The sequence below is a fragment of the Vanacampus margaritifer genome, chromosome 14 (genome assembly GCF_051991255.1).
Source record: "Vanacampus margaritifer isolate UIUO_Vmar chromosome 14, RoL_Vmar_1.0, whole genome shotgun sequence".
NCBI lineage: Eukaryota > Metazoa > Chordata > Actinopteri > Syngnathiformes > Syngnathidae > Vanacampus > Vanacampus margaritifer.
Window position 1 is genome coordinate 10,308,562 of NC_135445.1, and position 16,211 is coordinate 10,324,772.

The 16,211-nt window shown below is 39.2% G+C and overlaps 1 protein-coding gene across 9 annotated transcripts in view; it reads left to right on the plus strand.

The window, feature by feature from the left end:
• dnm1a (dynamin 1a) overlaps nt 1-15,076 on the plus strand; it is a 46,280-nt gene extending 31,204 nt beyond the window's left edge. For 4 of the 9 annotated variants that reach the window (XM_077542834.1, XM_077542833.1, XM_077542836.1 and 1 more), the window contains 7 exons: nt 7,803-7,912; nt 8,887-8,998; nt 9,164-9,178; nt 9,950-10,120; nt 10,194-10,435; nt 10,590-10,781; nt 13,078-15,076. In XM_077542834.1, the coding sequence (XP_077398960.1) occupies nt 7,803-7,912; nt 8,887-8,998; nt 9,164-9,178; nt 9,950-10,120; nt 10,194-10,435; nt 10,590-10,781; nt 13,078-13,108 (873 nt within the window). In that variant the 3' untranslated portion in view covers nt 13,109-15,076. Of the gene's footprint in view, nt 1-7,802; nt 7,913-8,886; nt 8,999-9,163; nt 9,179-9,949; nt 10,121-10,193; nt 10,436-10,589; nt 10,782-11,863; nt 11,901-13,077 lie in introns of all 9 variants that reach the window. The other 5 variants (XM_077542835.1, XM_077542839.1, XM_077542838.1 and 2 more) reach the window with 2 other exon arrangements.
• Nucleotides 15,077-16,211: the final 1,135 nt, after the last annotated feature.

Consider the following 16,211-nt stretch of genomic DNA (forward strand, 5'->3'; position numbering starts at 1 on the left):
AAATAATTGCCGAAGTTATTTTGTCAGATTTTTCAGGAAACACAAAAAACGGAACCATTTCCATTATGAGGAGATGATTTAGGCAAAAAAAATTAATAAATTGCAAAAAAAATGACTCAGGCTATTATTTTTAGAGGGTGAGCATTTTCCCCGTCGAGACAGAAAAGAACATGAAAACACCACAGAGAATCACTGTATTCAATTTAAGTGAGTGGCAACGTAAGATGGCCGCCACCATGTTTGCCACATGATGTGGTATGCTTTGGATCATGAGCTTTTCTTTCTTTTTCTTCCCATCATTCTGATACAAGCTGAACATAATTTCATTTGTCCAAAGAATCTAATTATCTAAAAAAAATAAAATACACACAATTAAGGCATGGAAATTCAAATTTGCCTTTCACAAATACACACCATCCAACTTTCATTCCAAACTGCAGACAGACAGGGGTAATCGGTGCTATGTTTCCAGGTGTGTGTGCGGGCGTGTGCATGTGCAGAGGTGGCGGCCAAGTTCGTGTGTTTGTTTTAGCTTTGGTTTCTGAGCTCGGACCTGAGCTCCAAATCAAAGCAGGCACGCTCCCAGGAGAGGCCAGTCAGCAGTAGAGCCAGGGAAGGCGGGATGTGGAATGAGAAGCAGGAAGAGAGCAGGACGGCTAATGGCTGGACAGAATGTGCCGGGAGGGTGGGGGGGGGGGGAATTGAGGTTGAGTGATTTCAAGCTAAGAGCATGTACAAAAATAAAACTTGTGCTTCAACGCCAACCAGATAGAGCGTAACTCTGATGTGTCACTGCATCCACAAGTGGTGATTAGCGGGTGCGTGTAGACGCTTTGAGAGTTCACTTTATATATAAAATAGGGCTGAACGACGTCGACTACAACAATCCACAAAATTCAACAGCAACAAGTGTGGCGTAAACAAGTCAGTAAATCATAAGTCGGATTATTATCATTTAAACATGATCACTGCAGACACTATAGAAATAAATAAACAATTAAATACGTTAATTAAATTAAGGCTAACCACCAACCGAAATGAAGCCGAAGTTTTGTTTTTCATTCATTCATTAAAACTTGCAGCTCAAGTAAATTTGGTTCCCAACAGTAGCAGGCACAGCATCCGATCAACAGAATTGTCCTCGTTCTTGCTCCTGTTTCAAGTCTACTTGTTGCTAGGCAGAATTCATGGGTCAGTTCTAGCTGCCCCATCTGCCAGTGGGTGGGGGGGGGGGGGGGTGTCAACCATGCCATTGGGCGGTTAGAATATCAAAATCAAGACGACAGGAACCATTTAGACGGGCACAGGCTAAAAACTAAACTAGCTAAAATGCTAAAAAACTGCACATTGGAAATTATTTATCTCTGAAGTCCAAGTTGAGTTTCTAACTTCCAACTGGCAAATTCAGGGCAAATCGAAGTAAATGAAGGCACATTAAAATAACACATTAACAATATAGATTATAGATTTGTTGTCTAATAATATATAAAATATTAGTTTACGCTAACAAAGGTGTCAGCCATGTTATGGTCAGGGACAGCTGGAGGATTTTTTTGGGGGGGGGCTTGACTAATACATAGGTCATAGATACATATATATCAAATAAAATGCTGTTGGAGCTTAACTGGGGCCACACCGATTTATAAGCAGCACTCACTAGCTTTCACACTTTATGTACCATATCCTACTAAATGATTGCGACATGAGAATGTAATGGGGCATACAGTAAAACTGGGTGTCATGAGCATAGCAATCGTAATCATATATTGCAGTTTGGGGGGGGGGGTTGTCAGACTGATGAGTCACATAGCCAACTATTCAATATTTTTCCTTGTGTGAATTATGAAGCTGATCCAGAGGATTTTTTGGTGCTACTAAAGTCTTCACAGAAACAAAGGCTGGCAGACTTGAATACATACAGAGCCAACTAGAATGGAGAGGAAACCACGTAATTCTATTCTACTCTTAATTATGTCTATTATGCGGGGGCTAAATTTACTTTGTTTCCTCTAAGTGCTCGTTCTGATTTTTGTAGTGCAAACGTTACATTTTGGCAGCTCACTTTACTGTGGAAAATTCTCTGAGAAGACAATTTGCTTTGCGTTCGAATGTGTGTGAAAGAACGCGGTCGGGATTAGACAGAGACATTTGGAGAACTGACGCTCTAAACAAAGGCATTTTTACCATTTAGAAAACAAAATAGTGGAATTCCCCTATCCTGTCCTAAATCCTAAATAAATTACCATATATATGCCAGTAGAGTAGTTGTAACCACGGCTGCGTTTTAATCGCAGGGTTGGACTGACATCATGCTTTAACCTTGGGTATATAAATACATGTATATGTGCGCTAGCTGCTAGCTTACTGACTATATACAGTTTGTTTGTGATGATTTACGAATTAAGGGCAAATTTATCATCCACGTGTGTCATTTTTGGACAAGCCCCAGCCCCCCATACTTTTCCATACTTAAGTAGCCCCTAGGTTGCTGTGCTGACCTTCAGCAGAAGTAAACGCAGCACGAGCAATTAAGTGATTACCAATTAGCTGCTAACAGGAAGTCGTCGCCTAGCTAGCTGCCAACCTGAATACGATGAATGAATGTATCATTGTAAGACAACTTACTATATATCTATATATAAATATTACATGAATTATATTTTTTATATATTTTTTATTATTATTATTTAGTTTTTATATATTTTTGTATATTTCAATACAGTTCATTTATTTGTGTATTATTTCATAGCAAATATTTACATTTTATTCAACATTCATGTTCTCTATTCTGGTTTTCGCAACAAGCTTAGGGTTTCAAATTAGGGCTACAAACAAGTGTTAGGGTTCCAATTTCGTGTTTCAATTACCATAGGTTTACATTTTCAAATAAGGTGAATGTCCACAAGAGTAGGGGCAGACAATCAAATTTTATGCTCTTTATTGATTATTAATACATTTAAGACCAAAAGCAAAACAGGCACTGCAGTTTCTGATGCAACTACAATGTCTTCTTCGTTGGGCATTTTAGTTTCTGCTGCTTCCCACTAAAATAACATAATTATTTTCATGGTGAACAAGCTCGATAAGGATTCTAATTGAGACTAACAGGCTCCCTCTCGTCCGCATCGTTATCAGATGCGACTCGATTATAAACGATGTGTTAGAACGCCTGCCACCCTTTGTCACTAAGATAGACTGTGTATTTTTAACACGTTGCCCCCCACCCCCCATAAGGCCCCACGAAGTTCATCCCGCTCGTATATCACTCGGTCTCACCGATTAAAAAAAATCTTGACGTGCGGCTTTCCTTTAAAAAAAAAAAAAAAAAGCCTAGATGACAACACATAATGTTTTGGTGCTTCCTTGGTGATTGCGGCTTTTCAATTGAGTCACGTTAGATTCTTTTTGCAGAAAAACAACAAGGCCTTTCTTTGAGTTTGCCGACATATCTGCTTGTCAAAAGCGTCAACTCGTCTCACACGGCCTCAACACGCAGAAGACTTGTGAAGCTGTGTTTCATTTGTACGGACAGGACTCAATATTGCAATGGCGGAGAAACGGCGGGTGTGGGGGGGGTGAAGAGGACGCTTGTGAAAATTGCCGCTGGCTGCCACCCAGGGCCCCAGTCTTTGTGCTAATGACGGGTTCGAAGCAGTGTTATTGCTCCCAGATGCCGTGCGGCTTCTCCATCACTCCTTTGATGCGCTCAAGTCACCAGCACTTCTATCATTCTAACATGCCATAATCGAGCTTCTTTTAGGCTCGCTCCCATCAAACGATGCGGAATTGTAAAACGTGTTTTGGGCTGTGCGTTGCCAACCTTTCGATAGTTTTTTTTTAAACGTTTATTCAGAGTGGTGAAGTTCCTCTGCCGTTTCATAATGAGCACGCTGTTACTCACCAACCAAACAAAAGCATGGAAAGTACTTTGCACTCGCGCAAGAGTTCCAAACACCGCAGGCGGCGTTTTTTTTTTTTTTTTTTTTTTACTGCTTGGTGTGTGACGGACCGCCTGAGTGTGACTCAAACCAGCATCACTGATGCCGCCTTTCACGGGGAAGGACTGACAAAAGCTCGCATCAAAACACTCCTACTCGCTTGTGGGTTTTTTTTGGCGTATTTTACTGTATTGTTGTTGTCTAACAAAACAAAAACAAAAAAAGCAGGAACTGATTAGTTTTACCTTAAAAATCATGTATGTACTATACATGTACTATACAGAGTGAGAAATAAGTTTAATGTCTTTTTTTTCCCCCGTTTTTGAGGGGTAAAAAATAAAAATACCGCAAAAACAACCTGAAGATATGCGGGGACCAAAATGTTCCCAAGGAAGGCCCTGACAAGTGTAAATTACTCCGCAAAGCCTCGTGGAACTTGATGGAGCATTTGCTAACCCGGAGACAGGAAGCCTTCAAGGTGGCTGAGATGATTGCCAGACGTGTCCACCCCTGAGTCCCATCAGTATCGTCTTTCGCCCTCCTACTCGTCCTCCTCCCTCCTCCGTAGCTCAGGTGTCTCCGACCAAAGATGGGAGCTGACGACCGCAAATGGTCTCAAACCGCCCAGCTGCAAAGGTTATACAAAATGTGGCAATGGCTAGAAACCGCGGTTGCCACATCAGTTTGAGGCGTGTTCGCCACCAGATGGCCGTCTTAAAAGGAAGCGTGTCTAGAAAAAGCAGGGTTGTTTTTTTTTTTTTACGCTGTGACCTCAAAGCCCTCAAATACGAATCTTTCGTTGGTCTTAATTGCTTGAAGGTGGGATTTCGCCCATGTCAAATGAGTCAGAGGAAAAGGATTTGTTCCTTTGTTAAACAAATACTGCTGCTGCTGAAACCTCTCAATTTGCTTCTGGCGTGCTCTCAAATCTGCATTCTTACTGCACGCACACAAGAAGTCATATACAGTATATTTCAGGAAATATAACTAGACGTTTGCAATTTCAAAAGAAATTGCGGTTGAAGGCTGAAATGCTGAATGTAAAAATATGGACGCGTGTGGAATGATTAACTCATTCACTGCCGTTGACGGCTATAGACGTCAAAAATTCATTTTAACTATTTCTATCAGTTTCTCTTTTTTTTCCCACTATTGTTAACAAGAGTATGAAAACCTAAACATTTTTTATTGTACATTTAGAACAGATATAAAAGTTGTGATTAATCCTGAGTTAAATATTAAAGTCATGCTATTAATTACATTTGATAATTTAAATCGTCTGACACCCCTAATTTTTTATAATCTTTTCTTCTTCTTTTTATTAGTTTTTATTCAGTCTTTTTATTCAGTTATTTAATCACTAATTTTATATCTGTAAAAAAAATGTTTTAGGTTTTCATACTCTTGTTAATAAAAGTGGAAAAAATGTGAAACTAATAAATAGTTCAAATGAAATTTGGACGTCTATAGCCGTCAATGGCAGTGAATGAATGAGTTAATGAAATTGATGCATTTATAATGTGTCATTGGGAATGAATGAGAATTTTTTTGTGGGGCTTGGAAATTTGGAGTAAAAATGATGTGAATCTGTTTTGTTGAATAGTGATTAGGGGGGAGGGGGGGTATTTTTAGTGGTGAATTTTTTACATTTTTGGTGCATGTTGAAAATCCTTTCCAAGATGAACTGAATGAGCGGAATGTTTTGGGAAAGATGGCAATCTGTTATGCTGAATGTTCATTTGGAAATGAATGGGGAATTCTTGTTTGAAAAGGTAGAAATTTTGTGAAAAATTGTGAATTTTGCAAATGAGAAAAATAATACCCCCCAAAAAAGAGATTTTTTTGTAAAATGTTGAAATTGGAATGATGTGAATCGGGTGAATTATGTGCAAGGAGAAGCATGTCGAAAAAAGTGGTTGGAATAAAAAAATAGGCCTTCAGCCTTCACAGAATTCTGCTTGATGCGCTGAAGCCTTCTATATGCTAATCCCTGCGTATCCTGGCTGCAGGAGCATATGGCAAAACACTCAATTCAAGGAATTCCCACACAATTTGTTTCTGAGAGGTTACACAAATAGTCGCAAACATTAGTGTATCTTTTGCCGCAACATGGCTCAACCTCAATCCAAAAGTCGAGTCAAGTCAAAATAGTGTCTTGGCCAGTTATGTCTCAGATGCAGGTTTATTTATTTTTACATATGGAATAAATAAAACTGTACATTATATTAATATGAAATTAATTGTCACGCTATTGTAAAAAGGAGTTAACCCAAAATGTCAGTAAAAACTATTTCATGGGCACAACCCACCGTTTCGCCCAACAACTTCTACCTAGCAACAAGCTTAAGCTTTCTCGCAAATTTGGTTCAACAACATTTCTGCATATAAGATTTAGTCCACAGCTTCCTATGAGCTTTCTTTGTTCCAGTTTGACTTATTCCTACTTGCATGCAAAGGGACTCCGTTCACCTCCCGTTGCACCGCTGCAGTCTGTGTTTAATGGCCACAAGAGAGGAAAATGTATGAATCATTCCCAGAGAGAGGGAGAAACCAGAGGAACAAGACAAAGCGAGAAATTCTGAAGTCTACAAATGATTTAAGTCAGCATTCTGCGGCCTGGGGCGACTGTTTTTTTTTTTCTTCAAAATAACTTTTTTTATACAGACACCTGGTGGGTGCACTGATGCTGTTGTGTGTGTTTTACACACATTTCGGACTTGCAGCGGCTGCACGGGTCTTAAAAGCTTTCATGAAGGGCACGCGCACGTTTCCTTGAAGACGCACACTCGTTTGGGCAGGGCAGGCTGTGGTTAGCTGGCCAGATGGCTTTAAGCTTAGTTACAGACTACCAACGTGTGTGTCTGTGTGTGTTTATAGAAACTTGCTCAACCCAGACTTATTTTCAGACTTGCTCTCTGTTCGTTTTATGATATTAACCGTTTAGACTCCGTGAGTGCATATGTATGCATGTGTATGTAACAGAAGAAAAGAAAACGTTCATGTTCCCCGATTGGACGCACGAATGTCGTATGCTTAAGGAGACGTTCTTCATCTCTCCCGCTTTGCGTGTACAGTATGTGTTTCTCATTTGTCGCTCGCCTTCCTTTTACTCCCCTCCGCCGTAATCAAAACCACAGACCTGAGTGCACAACTTTCCCATCCGTCTCCGTTTTTTTCCCCCCCCTGATTTTTTTTACGTGCTGTTAAATTTAATATATAAGCTTTTTCTCTAGATCCCCTCCCCAATGGTTGTCCATTTTCTTTCACTGTATCATATTGTATTTTGACAATCAATCGTATATTGAATGCAAAAGATGTCATTTCATATAAAGAGCAAACTTATATAAAGTAGTTTACATGAATAAAAATATTACCAAATTAACTCGTTCACTGCCATTGACGACTATAGACGTCAAAAATTAATGTGAACTATTTCTATTAGCTAATCAATTTTTTCATTTCATTTCATTTTTTATGAAAACCTATATTTTTTTATTGTACATTAATAACAAATATAAAATTATCATGCGATTATTTACGATTAAACGCCCCTTATTTTTAATATATATTTTTTTAATTAGGCCCGTCAGGCGATTAATATTTTTTAATTGTAATTAATCACATGACTTCACTAGTTAACTAATGATTAATCAAAAATGTTATATCTGTTCTAAATTTACACCCCAAAAAATCTAGGTTTTCATACTGTTGTAAGCAAAAGTGGATTTTTTTTTAAACTAATAGAAATAGTTCAAATGATTTTTTTTATGTCTATAGCCGTCAATGGCAGTGAATGAGTTAATGTGACATTAGCATTTTTCCTATTGTGTCTAAGCATGTGTCTCTTTCTGTCTTCCCCTGCAGGAGAAGGAGAAGAAGTACATGCTGCAGGTGGACAACTTGAGGCTGCGGGATGTCGAGAAAGGTTTTATGTCCAGCAAGCACATTTTCGCCCTCTTCAACACAGAACAAAGGTTCAGTTACATTTACTGTATATAATAATGTGTTTTTTTAAACTGATATTTTCAGAGTGATATCTTAGTTATTGTATTCGATTTTTCCTCAAAAAGACTTGTAGACATTTTAACCGCACTGCTTTCTGTAAAGCTGAATTTGATGATTTATGAAGAAATTCCTACTAGATAAGATAAAAAAATAAAAATAAAAAAAGAATATACTGTTGGGATTTTCATAGACTTAAAAAAAACTTTTGTTGCTATAGCTGATAATAAATTAATGGACATACTGGAGAGATGTGAGGTTTGTAAATATATATATAATCTAGATGAGTATGTGTAGTTTAACAATGTAAAATCAAACCAATTGATGATAACAGCGAACCCCCAGGACTCTGTACTTGGTCTTAAATTATTCATACTGTGTATTTTTAATGATATCTGCAAAATCTTCTTCTTTTTTTTAAGTTCGATTTGCTGATGACACAACTTTATATTGCTCTGGAGAAAGTCTTGAGCAACTTCTGACTATTAAAATACAGCTTTTTTTTCTTGAAAAAAATAAATTAAAATAAAATAAATACATTTAATTATTTTTTATTTAAAATAAAATATTTTTTTATTTTTTTTACTTTTTTAAAGACATAAAAAAATGTTTTTACTAATAATACAATATGCAATACAGTGATGCTCTCCCATCTAAAAGTATTGTAAAAGTGAAACCAACACTTTTGCTGAAAAGATGACCAAAAGCATTATTACATCAAATAGTAGCATTGAATGTCTACATTAAGTTTCAGATTGTTTTTTATTTGCCTGTGTAGACATTTAAAGTCAGAGGTGTAGCCAACATGAAATCCATCCATGTACTATGGCCATGTGGTTTCAACTCTTAGACCTCATGAGATTGTGCGCTAATCAAGTGTGTATACAATGCATATTTACACGTTGAACGTTGATGGATGTGAACGCTTACCATGTGTAAAACGCAGAAATGTGTACAAGGACTACCGGCAGCTGGAGTTGGCCTGTGAGAGTCAGGAAGACGTTGACGCATGGAAGGCATCCTTCCTGCGAGCCGGCGTGTACCCTGAACGCGTCACGGTAACACACCTTCACACCATTTAGCATTTTAAGCACATGTGACGTTTGTATCATTTGTTTATTTGGAGTCGCTTTTGTCAATAGTGTTCTCGTTCTGTCTTTCATGTGACTTTTTTTTTGTCTTCTTTCAATGTCTGTTTTCTTCATCGCTGTTTGACCTTGTAGGAAAAGGAAGGAAAGGTACGTGCTTCTGTTTTGACATCTTGATTTTTCACTATTTACTTGGGTATTGCCTGTGGAAGATAATGTTCATCCTCAAATGTTCTGTATTTAACTCAATTTTGCTAAAATTAACTAATTCACTCCCAGCCATTTTCACTGAAGCAACCCGCTTTGCTCCCGGCTGTTTTACTGGATTTTGACTGATTTTGCAAGGCTCACAGAATATTGTGTTCTATTGCTATAAAAACATGGAACCTACCAAAATGATGATCTTTCGTTAGGAAAAAAAAAGTATAATTATTTGCAGCAATTTGCATTACAATATAGTTAAGTTTCATCATTATTCACAAATCTGCTTAAAACAGCTTTTTGCAACATGGCCCTGGTTGATCTCGTATACTCTGCTGCTACCTGCTGGCCGATTTTGTAATAACTACCATTGCTTCAACCATTCTCTGAGTTCAGAGGCTGCATCAAAGCCTTCTGTATGCTCTAGCATAAAATAAAACAAAACTTAAAAAACGTATAAATATGTTTTTGGGACACTGGTAATATTTAAAATAGAACGTATTTATAGTTTTTGGGCACAAATGAGCTAAAGGGGCGGCATGGCTCTGTGGTAGAGTGGTCGTCTCCCATCAGTGACATTGTGTATTCGATCCTCACTTCTGGTGAACATGTCGAAGTGTCCTTGAGCAAGACACTGAACCCAGATTTGCTCTACTAAGCCGTCCATTTACCACTACAATTTAAACTGAAGGGTCTCCCCCCCACACTGTTTCTGTACAGAGCGACACAGGCGACGAAAACGGCTCTGACAGTTTCATGAACAGCATGGACCCCCAGCTGGAGCGTCAAGTGGAGACCATCCGCAACCTGGTCGACTCCTACATGGCCATCGTCAACAAAACAGTCCGCGACCTGATGCCCAAGACCATCATGCACCTTATGATTAATAATGTGAGTTCTCCTTTCCGAGGGAATTGGGAGAACATTTATGAAGCAAACCGTAGCCTTCTGTTGTGCTATCCAGTGTAAAGAGTTCATAAACGCTGAGCTGCTGGCCCAGTTGTACTCGTGCGGCGACCAGAACACGCTGATGGAGGAGTCTCAGGAGCAGGCGCAGCACCGCGACGAAATGCTGAGGATGTATCACGCCCTTAGTGAAGCGCTCCACATCATCGGCGACATCAGCACGACCACCGTCACCACCGCCATGCCGCCGCCTGTGGACGACTCGTGGCTGCAAGTCCAGCGGAGTGGCTCCGGAGGAAGGTGAGTGTGAAATCCAGGTCTAGAAAGTACTTTGTTGTTCGATTCAGAAGTCTGACTTGTTAGTGTAGTGGTTTACATAGTCGGCTTTGATTCATTCTAACCAATGACATCCATTCCTGGGACGGTCTTCGTCATCGTCCTCTCCTTCCTCCAGGTCTCCAGCCACCAGTCCGACTCCAAATCGCAGGGCACCCCCAGGCCCCCCAGCTCGCCCTGGTTCTCGTGGGCCTCCTCCTGCCGGGGGGCCCCCAGTACCGTCCCGCCCTGGGGCTTCTCCAGACCCTTATAGCGGGCCGCCACCCACGGTGCCCTCTCGACCAAACCGCGCACCCCCGAGTGTGCCCAGGTGAGTTAAAACCGAAGCCTTTCTATAACTCTCTTGAGAATTCAGTTGGATTTTGTACAAAAAGATGTAATATAAAATATATATTCCCAACAGTAATATACTAGAGTTTATCTACTATACCTAGCAAGAACAGCAAATCATTATTATACAGTTTGAATGGCAAGGTTAAAATTATACTGTTGTGCCGCTGGAACAGGATAAGGGCGCGAGATAGGAACAAGAGAAAATAATTGCTCAGCTCCTTTTCATTCATGGCTACTTGTTGCTAGGCAGAATTTGTAGAGCCCTGTCAATCAACTGTGTCCCATTGACCAATTGAAATGTTTGAATCCTAAAACTAGGGGCTGTTGATGTTTTTGGCCTTAGGCAGGAACAGGAACACAGGATTGTTTGGCTCCATTTTCCTGCCGTAAATTGTTGCTAGGCAGAATTCAGTCACTGGTGTACTTTAGACCAACTTTAAAAAGTGCCTTATATCAACCACACCCACTAGACAGTTACTATTGTAAAATTAGGGGTGGATGTTGTTGTGCCCCTGTAACAGGAATAAGAGAAAAGAAAACATTTTGTACGATTTCCTACTAAATTCTCATGAGAATATCTAAAGTATTGGTGTTGAGAATGTTTAAAAGAAACTAGTGTGGATCCTCTGTGTTGCTAAGGGGGATGTGAAGACACCCGGATGAGGGCGTACAGGAGGTAAATAAAGAAAAAATGAGGAGTAGTTGTTGGTATGACAGAAATAGAGCAAATAGATTGCCAGCAACTCTGAGACAACTTCCTTGTCCGCTTAGACTGCCGTCCCGTTCACAAGCGCCTCATCAACGTCCTCATGTTAAAAGCCGTGTGTTCGAAGCATGATTGGAATGATGGATGAGGGATAACGTAAAAGCCTTTCTGGTTTTCCACTAACTGTGCCTGTCCCATTTTGCATGCTAGCTAGCTTCTTAACATTCTCGCTGACATCCCGCCGTGTAACTTCCTGTTTCTCTCTTCTTCATCCACCTTCTTTCTCTTTCTTTCTTTCCTTCTTCTTTCACCACCGCTTCCTTACCGCCACCCGACCACGCTTTTTTCCACAGAATCACTATCACTGACCAATGAGGACTAACCTTTCTGGTATGTTGGTGTGCTGTCTGCCATTTTCATCTTCAGCGTCGACCACGGCTACCTTCCTTCTTCTTCTTCTTCCTCCTCCTCCTCCTCTTCCACTCACTTTCTTCACTCATTTTTTGTTCTCTTTTCAGAGTGCTGCATGGGAGCACACACGCACACAATTGAAAAAGTGTGTGTTGCGTGAATTTTCCCCCCCCTGAAACAGCTCAAGTCAACTGTTAGCCTCCATTTTGTGTCGTCATGTGTGTGAGATGTACCATGACTCTCCATCAGTCCACTTAAGCAACCATTTTGGAAATGTTGACCAAAGAATAACAACAACCTCCCTTACATAATGCAGATTTATTCAGTGGTTAGCCAGTATGAGCTACTTTGGTTAGTAGCTGCGGGTTAAGCTTTTTTGCTCATTATTACAAACAGTGCAAAGATTGATGAATTAAATTAGATTTTTTTTTTTTTTAATAGCCAGGGCTAGCAAACAAATTAAAAACATTTGACTTATTTTTAAATCTGTATGTTGTGAGTTTTCACAAGAAAACTTTATAACCTTATAAAAGGCCTTTTAAAATAATGTAAGCTAAGTAATGTAGTAAATGTAACTATCTTAACTACCAGCATTTGCATGCTAGTTTTTAGGGGGGAAAAAATAATCTATAGAATGTTTTTTAAAGCTCTTTAAGATAAGCAAAGATAAACATAGCGATACTAATTAGCTAAATTACTAGAAACATTAAGTATACATTATGTACAAAAATATGTAAATGAGTTCCTTTCATTTAAAAAAAATGTTCATCTAAGGTATGCTATGCTAGCTACTAGTTAGTTTGATTAATAGCATGCATGTATGTACTATTTTGTACAGTAGGCTATTGGAATCATAGCGTTACTACGTAATATGACTTATATGTTTCATTTTGACCAGAGTTTTCCTTCAACTTGCTAAGCTAAGCTAGGCTAGCTAGCTGCAGCCATTAGCAGCTAATAATGGGAGTGGAGGTTACCAATGGCTGATGGTTGTTGCGTTATGTGCTTTAATGGAAACCCACAGCTCCTCCCCGAGATGTTGTGTTTGATGACGCATGTTTTCAGCACAAGGTAGCGCTCTAACCACTCCAAATAAGAAAACGTTAACCCCAATTTGTGGATCCCCCCTCCGCCCTCTTTGTATGTCCCCCAACAGTCGAAGACCCCCACCTTCACCGACCCACTAGACCTCCGAGCTCCTCCTCCTTCCTCCCCCTTCTTCTGTCTCTCCTCTTCGGGCCGATGGCGCCACCTTCCTGTCTTCTGCGGCGGTGGCTCCTACCTCCAACCCTCAAATAGCGCCACCTGTCAACCATTCAGCTGCACAACACCTACTCATACCTGATGCATGGTCCACTATAACGCACAGGCCCCATTAAAATAAACTGTGAATATATTATACAGTAGGCTATGTATGACTCAAGTAAAAAAATTACATTACAAGTTTAATTTTCATACACACATAAAGACAAGTTAGCCACTAAAGCAAAGCTACTCACCTGATAGATAGCTAGAGTGAAATTTCAAATACACACATACCTGCTGCATGACCCACAAACAGACTTCATTAAAATGAACTGTGAATATATTACATTGTGTGTATGATGCAGGTGGCAGTTTGTTAGCAAGCAAGTTGTCACGTGCACATAAGGAGAAGTTAACCACTGCGTCATGACACTAACATAAAGCAAAACTACTCACCCAACGGATGAAGGGAAATTCCAGGTATAGCAGCATCATAAACATTTTTTTTGCTATGTTGCTATGCTAACATTTATAAGAGTCTACATTTTGGTTGTGAAATGGACACACACACAAAACGCACGTTTTCAGCACAGTTAGCGTTTTTAGTCACTTTCATGCTAGCTATTTTAACCATATGCAGCTACATGCTAATTACGTTAGCACCTGCTTGGTACAAAGTTAATTTGTGTATGTAAGTCTTGTGGGCATACCCTTTCCCTAATTCACCATAAGCACAATCAACCTTTTTTTGTCTGTGCCATCACAGGTAACAAAACACACAGGGAGAAAAAAAAAAAAAAGGAAAGCCAGGAAAAAAAAAACCTCAACACTTGCTCTCTTCCTGTAGATGAAGTCTCACGAGGTTGTCCGAAGTCACACGTGATGTTGGCTTGAACTCTAGTGTGTGAATGGATGACCATTACTATGATATCCTCTGACCATATTTGGTCATCTGACGCCTTCTCTTCTCGTTCTGCACAGCAGGCCGTCAAAGGGGCGCTGTTTGATCTCCTATAGACACTTCACATCGCTTTTTCTTTCATCATTTCATCACTCACTCACTCACTCCACATTTCTTGCACAGAAGCTATGCAAAGGAAGTGCCTCCTCCCTCCCTCCCTCCCCACTCACTTTAATTTGATCCCCGGGTGAACGAATGAAACTGTTACCTTATCAAGGCGGGATATAAATAAAAAGTGCAATATGGTAGCATGTTTCTGTGCTGGGAATCCCCACCGTATAACTCCTCCTTAATTAATTAACATGTTTTGATTTTTATCATTTAAAAAAAATTGATGATCTGCCCCTTTTTCTTTTTCTGCTTTTTTGTTGTCAGTGGTCACGGGGGTGAGTGAGAGGATGCGTTCCATGTACACGATTCTCCTGTTTGTTTACTCTCAATTGTTTTTGTGTCGTATTTTTGGAGCCCTTCAAACCAGTGATGTCATCAATCAATAAAGCCCACCCTCCTTTTCCCTTTCCCTTGTGCATCTCACACCTGCAAAAAATGAACACCCTCACTTGTGATTTACAAATAGTTTATCATTAAAGACGGGACATATCTCTGCTGTTATTCTGTATATATGTGTTGTGCATCTTACTGTTTGAATGCAGGGTTTCCCAACCAGGGACCCTCAGTTTGGACAACCCTGCTTGTGCAATGTATGGAGTTTATTCGTATTTAACTTAAAAAATGTATTGCAGTGATGTATGTTTATGGATTTGGGTTGGATGTTTGATACTGTGGTGTAGCAGAAAGATTGTGTTGTTTTATTTCCCCCTTGTTCCTGCGCCTGTGCGACAAGGGCAAATTACTGTTACTGTTACTGTGGATGCAACCATGACTTCACCCTGCAGGACTGCTGTGACATTGTTCACGTATAGAAATAAACTGCAGTGTACTGACCAGATTCGATGTCCTGCTTTGTTGTTCCAAGTTAGTATTTTACCAGTCCTGTTATTTATTACTACCAGAAGAACTACAACTACTAATAATGTTTGGGTCGTTCCCAGGGGTTTTATCATGGTAATTTCAAAGATTTTAATAAGTAAAAACATAACTCAATACATTAAAAAGTAGTCCATTCACCATTTACCAAATAAATAAATTTAGTAGATGACTATGAGTCAACATAAATTACATCATCCAGATAACTGCTCTGCAGGTATGCCCTGCTCTTCAATTCATTTTTTATTTTATTTTTGGGGCTGAAGCTAGCAACACAAGCCTCTGAAAATCAAAATAGCAGACAAAAGCCATATTAATATCAGATTCAGTTTTTCCTTTTTTTCTTTTTCTTTTTTAACTATACAGCAAAGTAGTACTTAAATACGTTTAAAATGCTTTCCAGATATTGTAATTTTGACAACAAAATACGTATTACAATTAAAATTAAGTGTATAGTTGATGATTGAGCAATCACAATTAAATTATTACGGTTTATTACCTGTTTTTCTTCAAAACAACCAAAAATAAATGTTGCCTCTTTCCCCTCGAAAAAGTTGATGCCTATATTGTTGTCCAACTGGTTCTGGAAGGACCTGAGTACTTTGTAAGCACGTCTGTAGCCAAGTGGACGGAGGGTACTTAAGTATATTAGCGTCATCTAGTGGAAAATTCGATGCATTACAGCGTAAATTCAACTGTCCACGTTCAAAGAAATGTCAAAGGCTTATTAATAAATGTAACTTTCACGTTAAGATAGTTGATAGTGCCCATAAGAATAATTTTAAGAAAATAATTAATAAAACAAATTTGGGACTGCAGTTTCGAATTTGTAACTCACCTAGTCTTCAAATTTAAAATAAAGTACAATTTTGTGTAGGCAAACTTCATTCAGCCCTAGAGGAGACATTACAGTACTGCATGGTAAAGTAGCACACAGGTGAAGACTACGAAATAATAAGGATCATATAAGTTTTTTTTTTGTTTTTAATAGTAAAGTGGTCATTTAATCATTTAAAAACAGTTTTAAGTCTCTCTGTGTGTGGCGTTTAAAACAACCATTTCGTACTGGACCAAATTAGAATGTTTCTAATCAATAA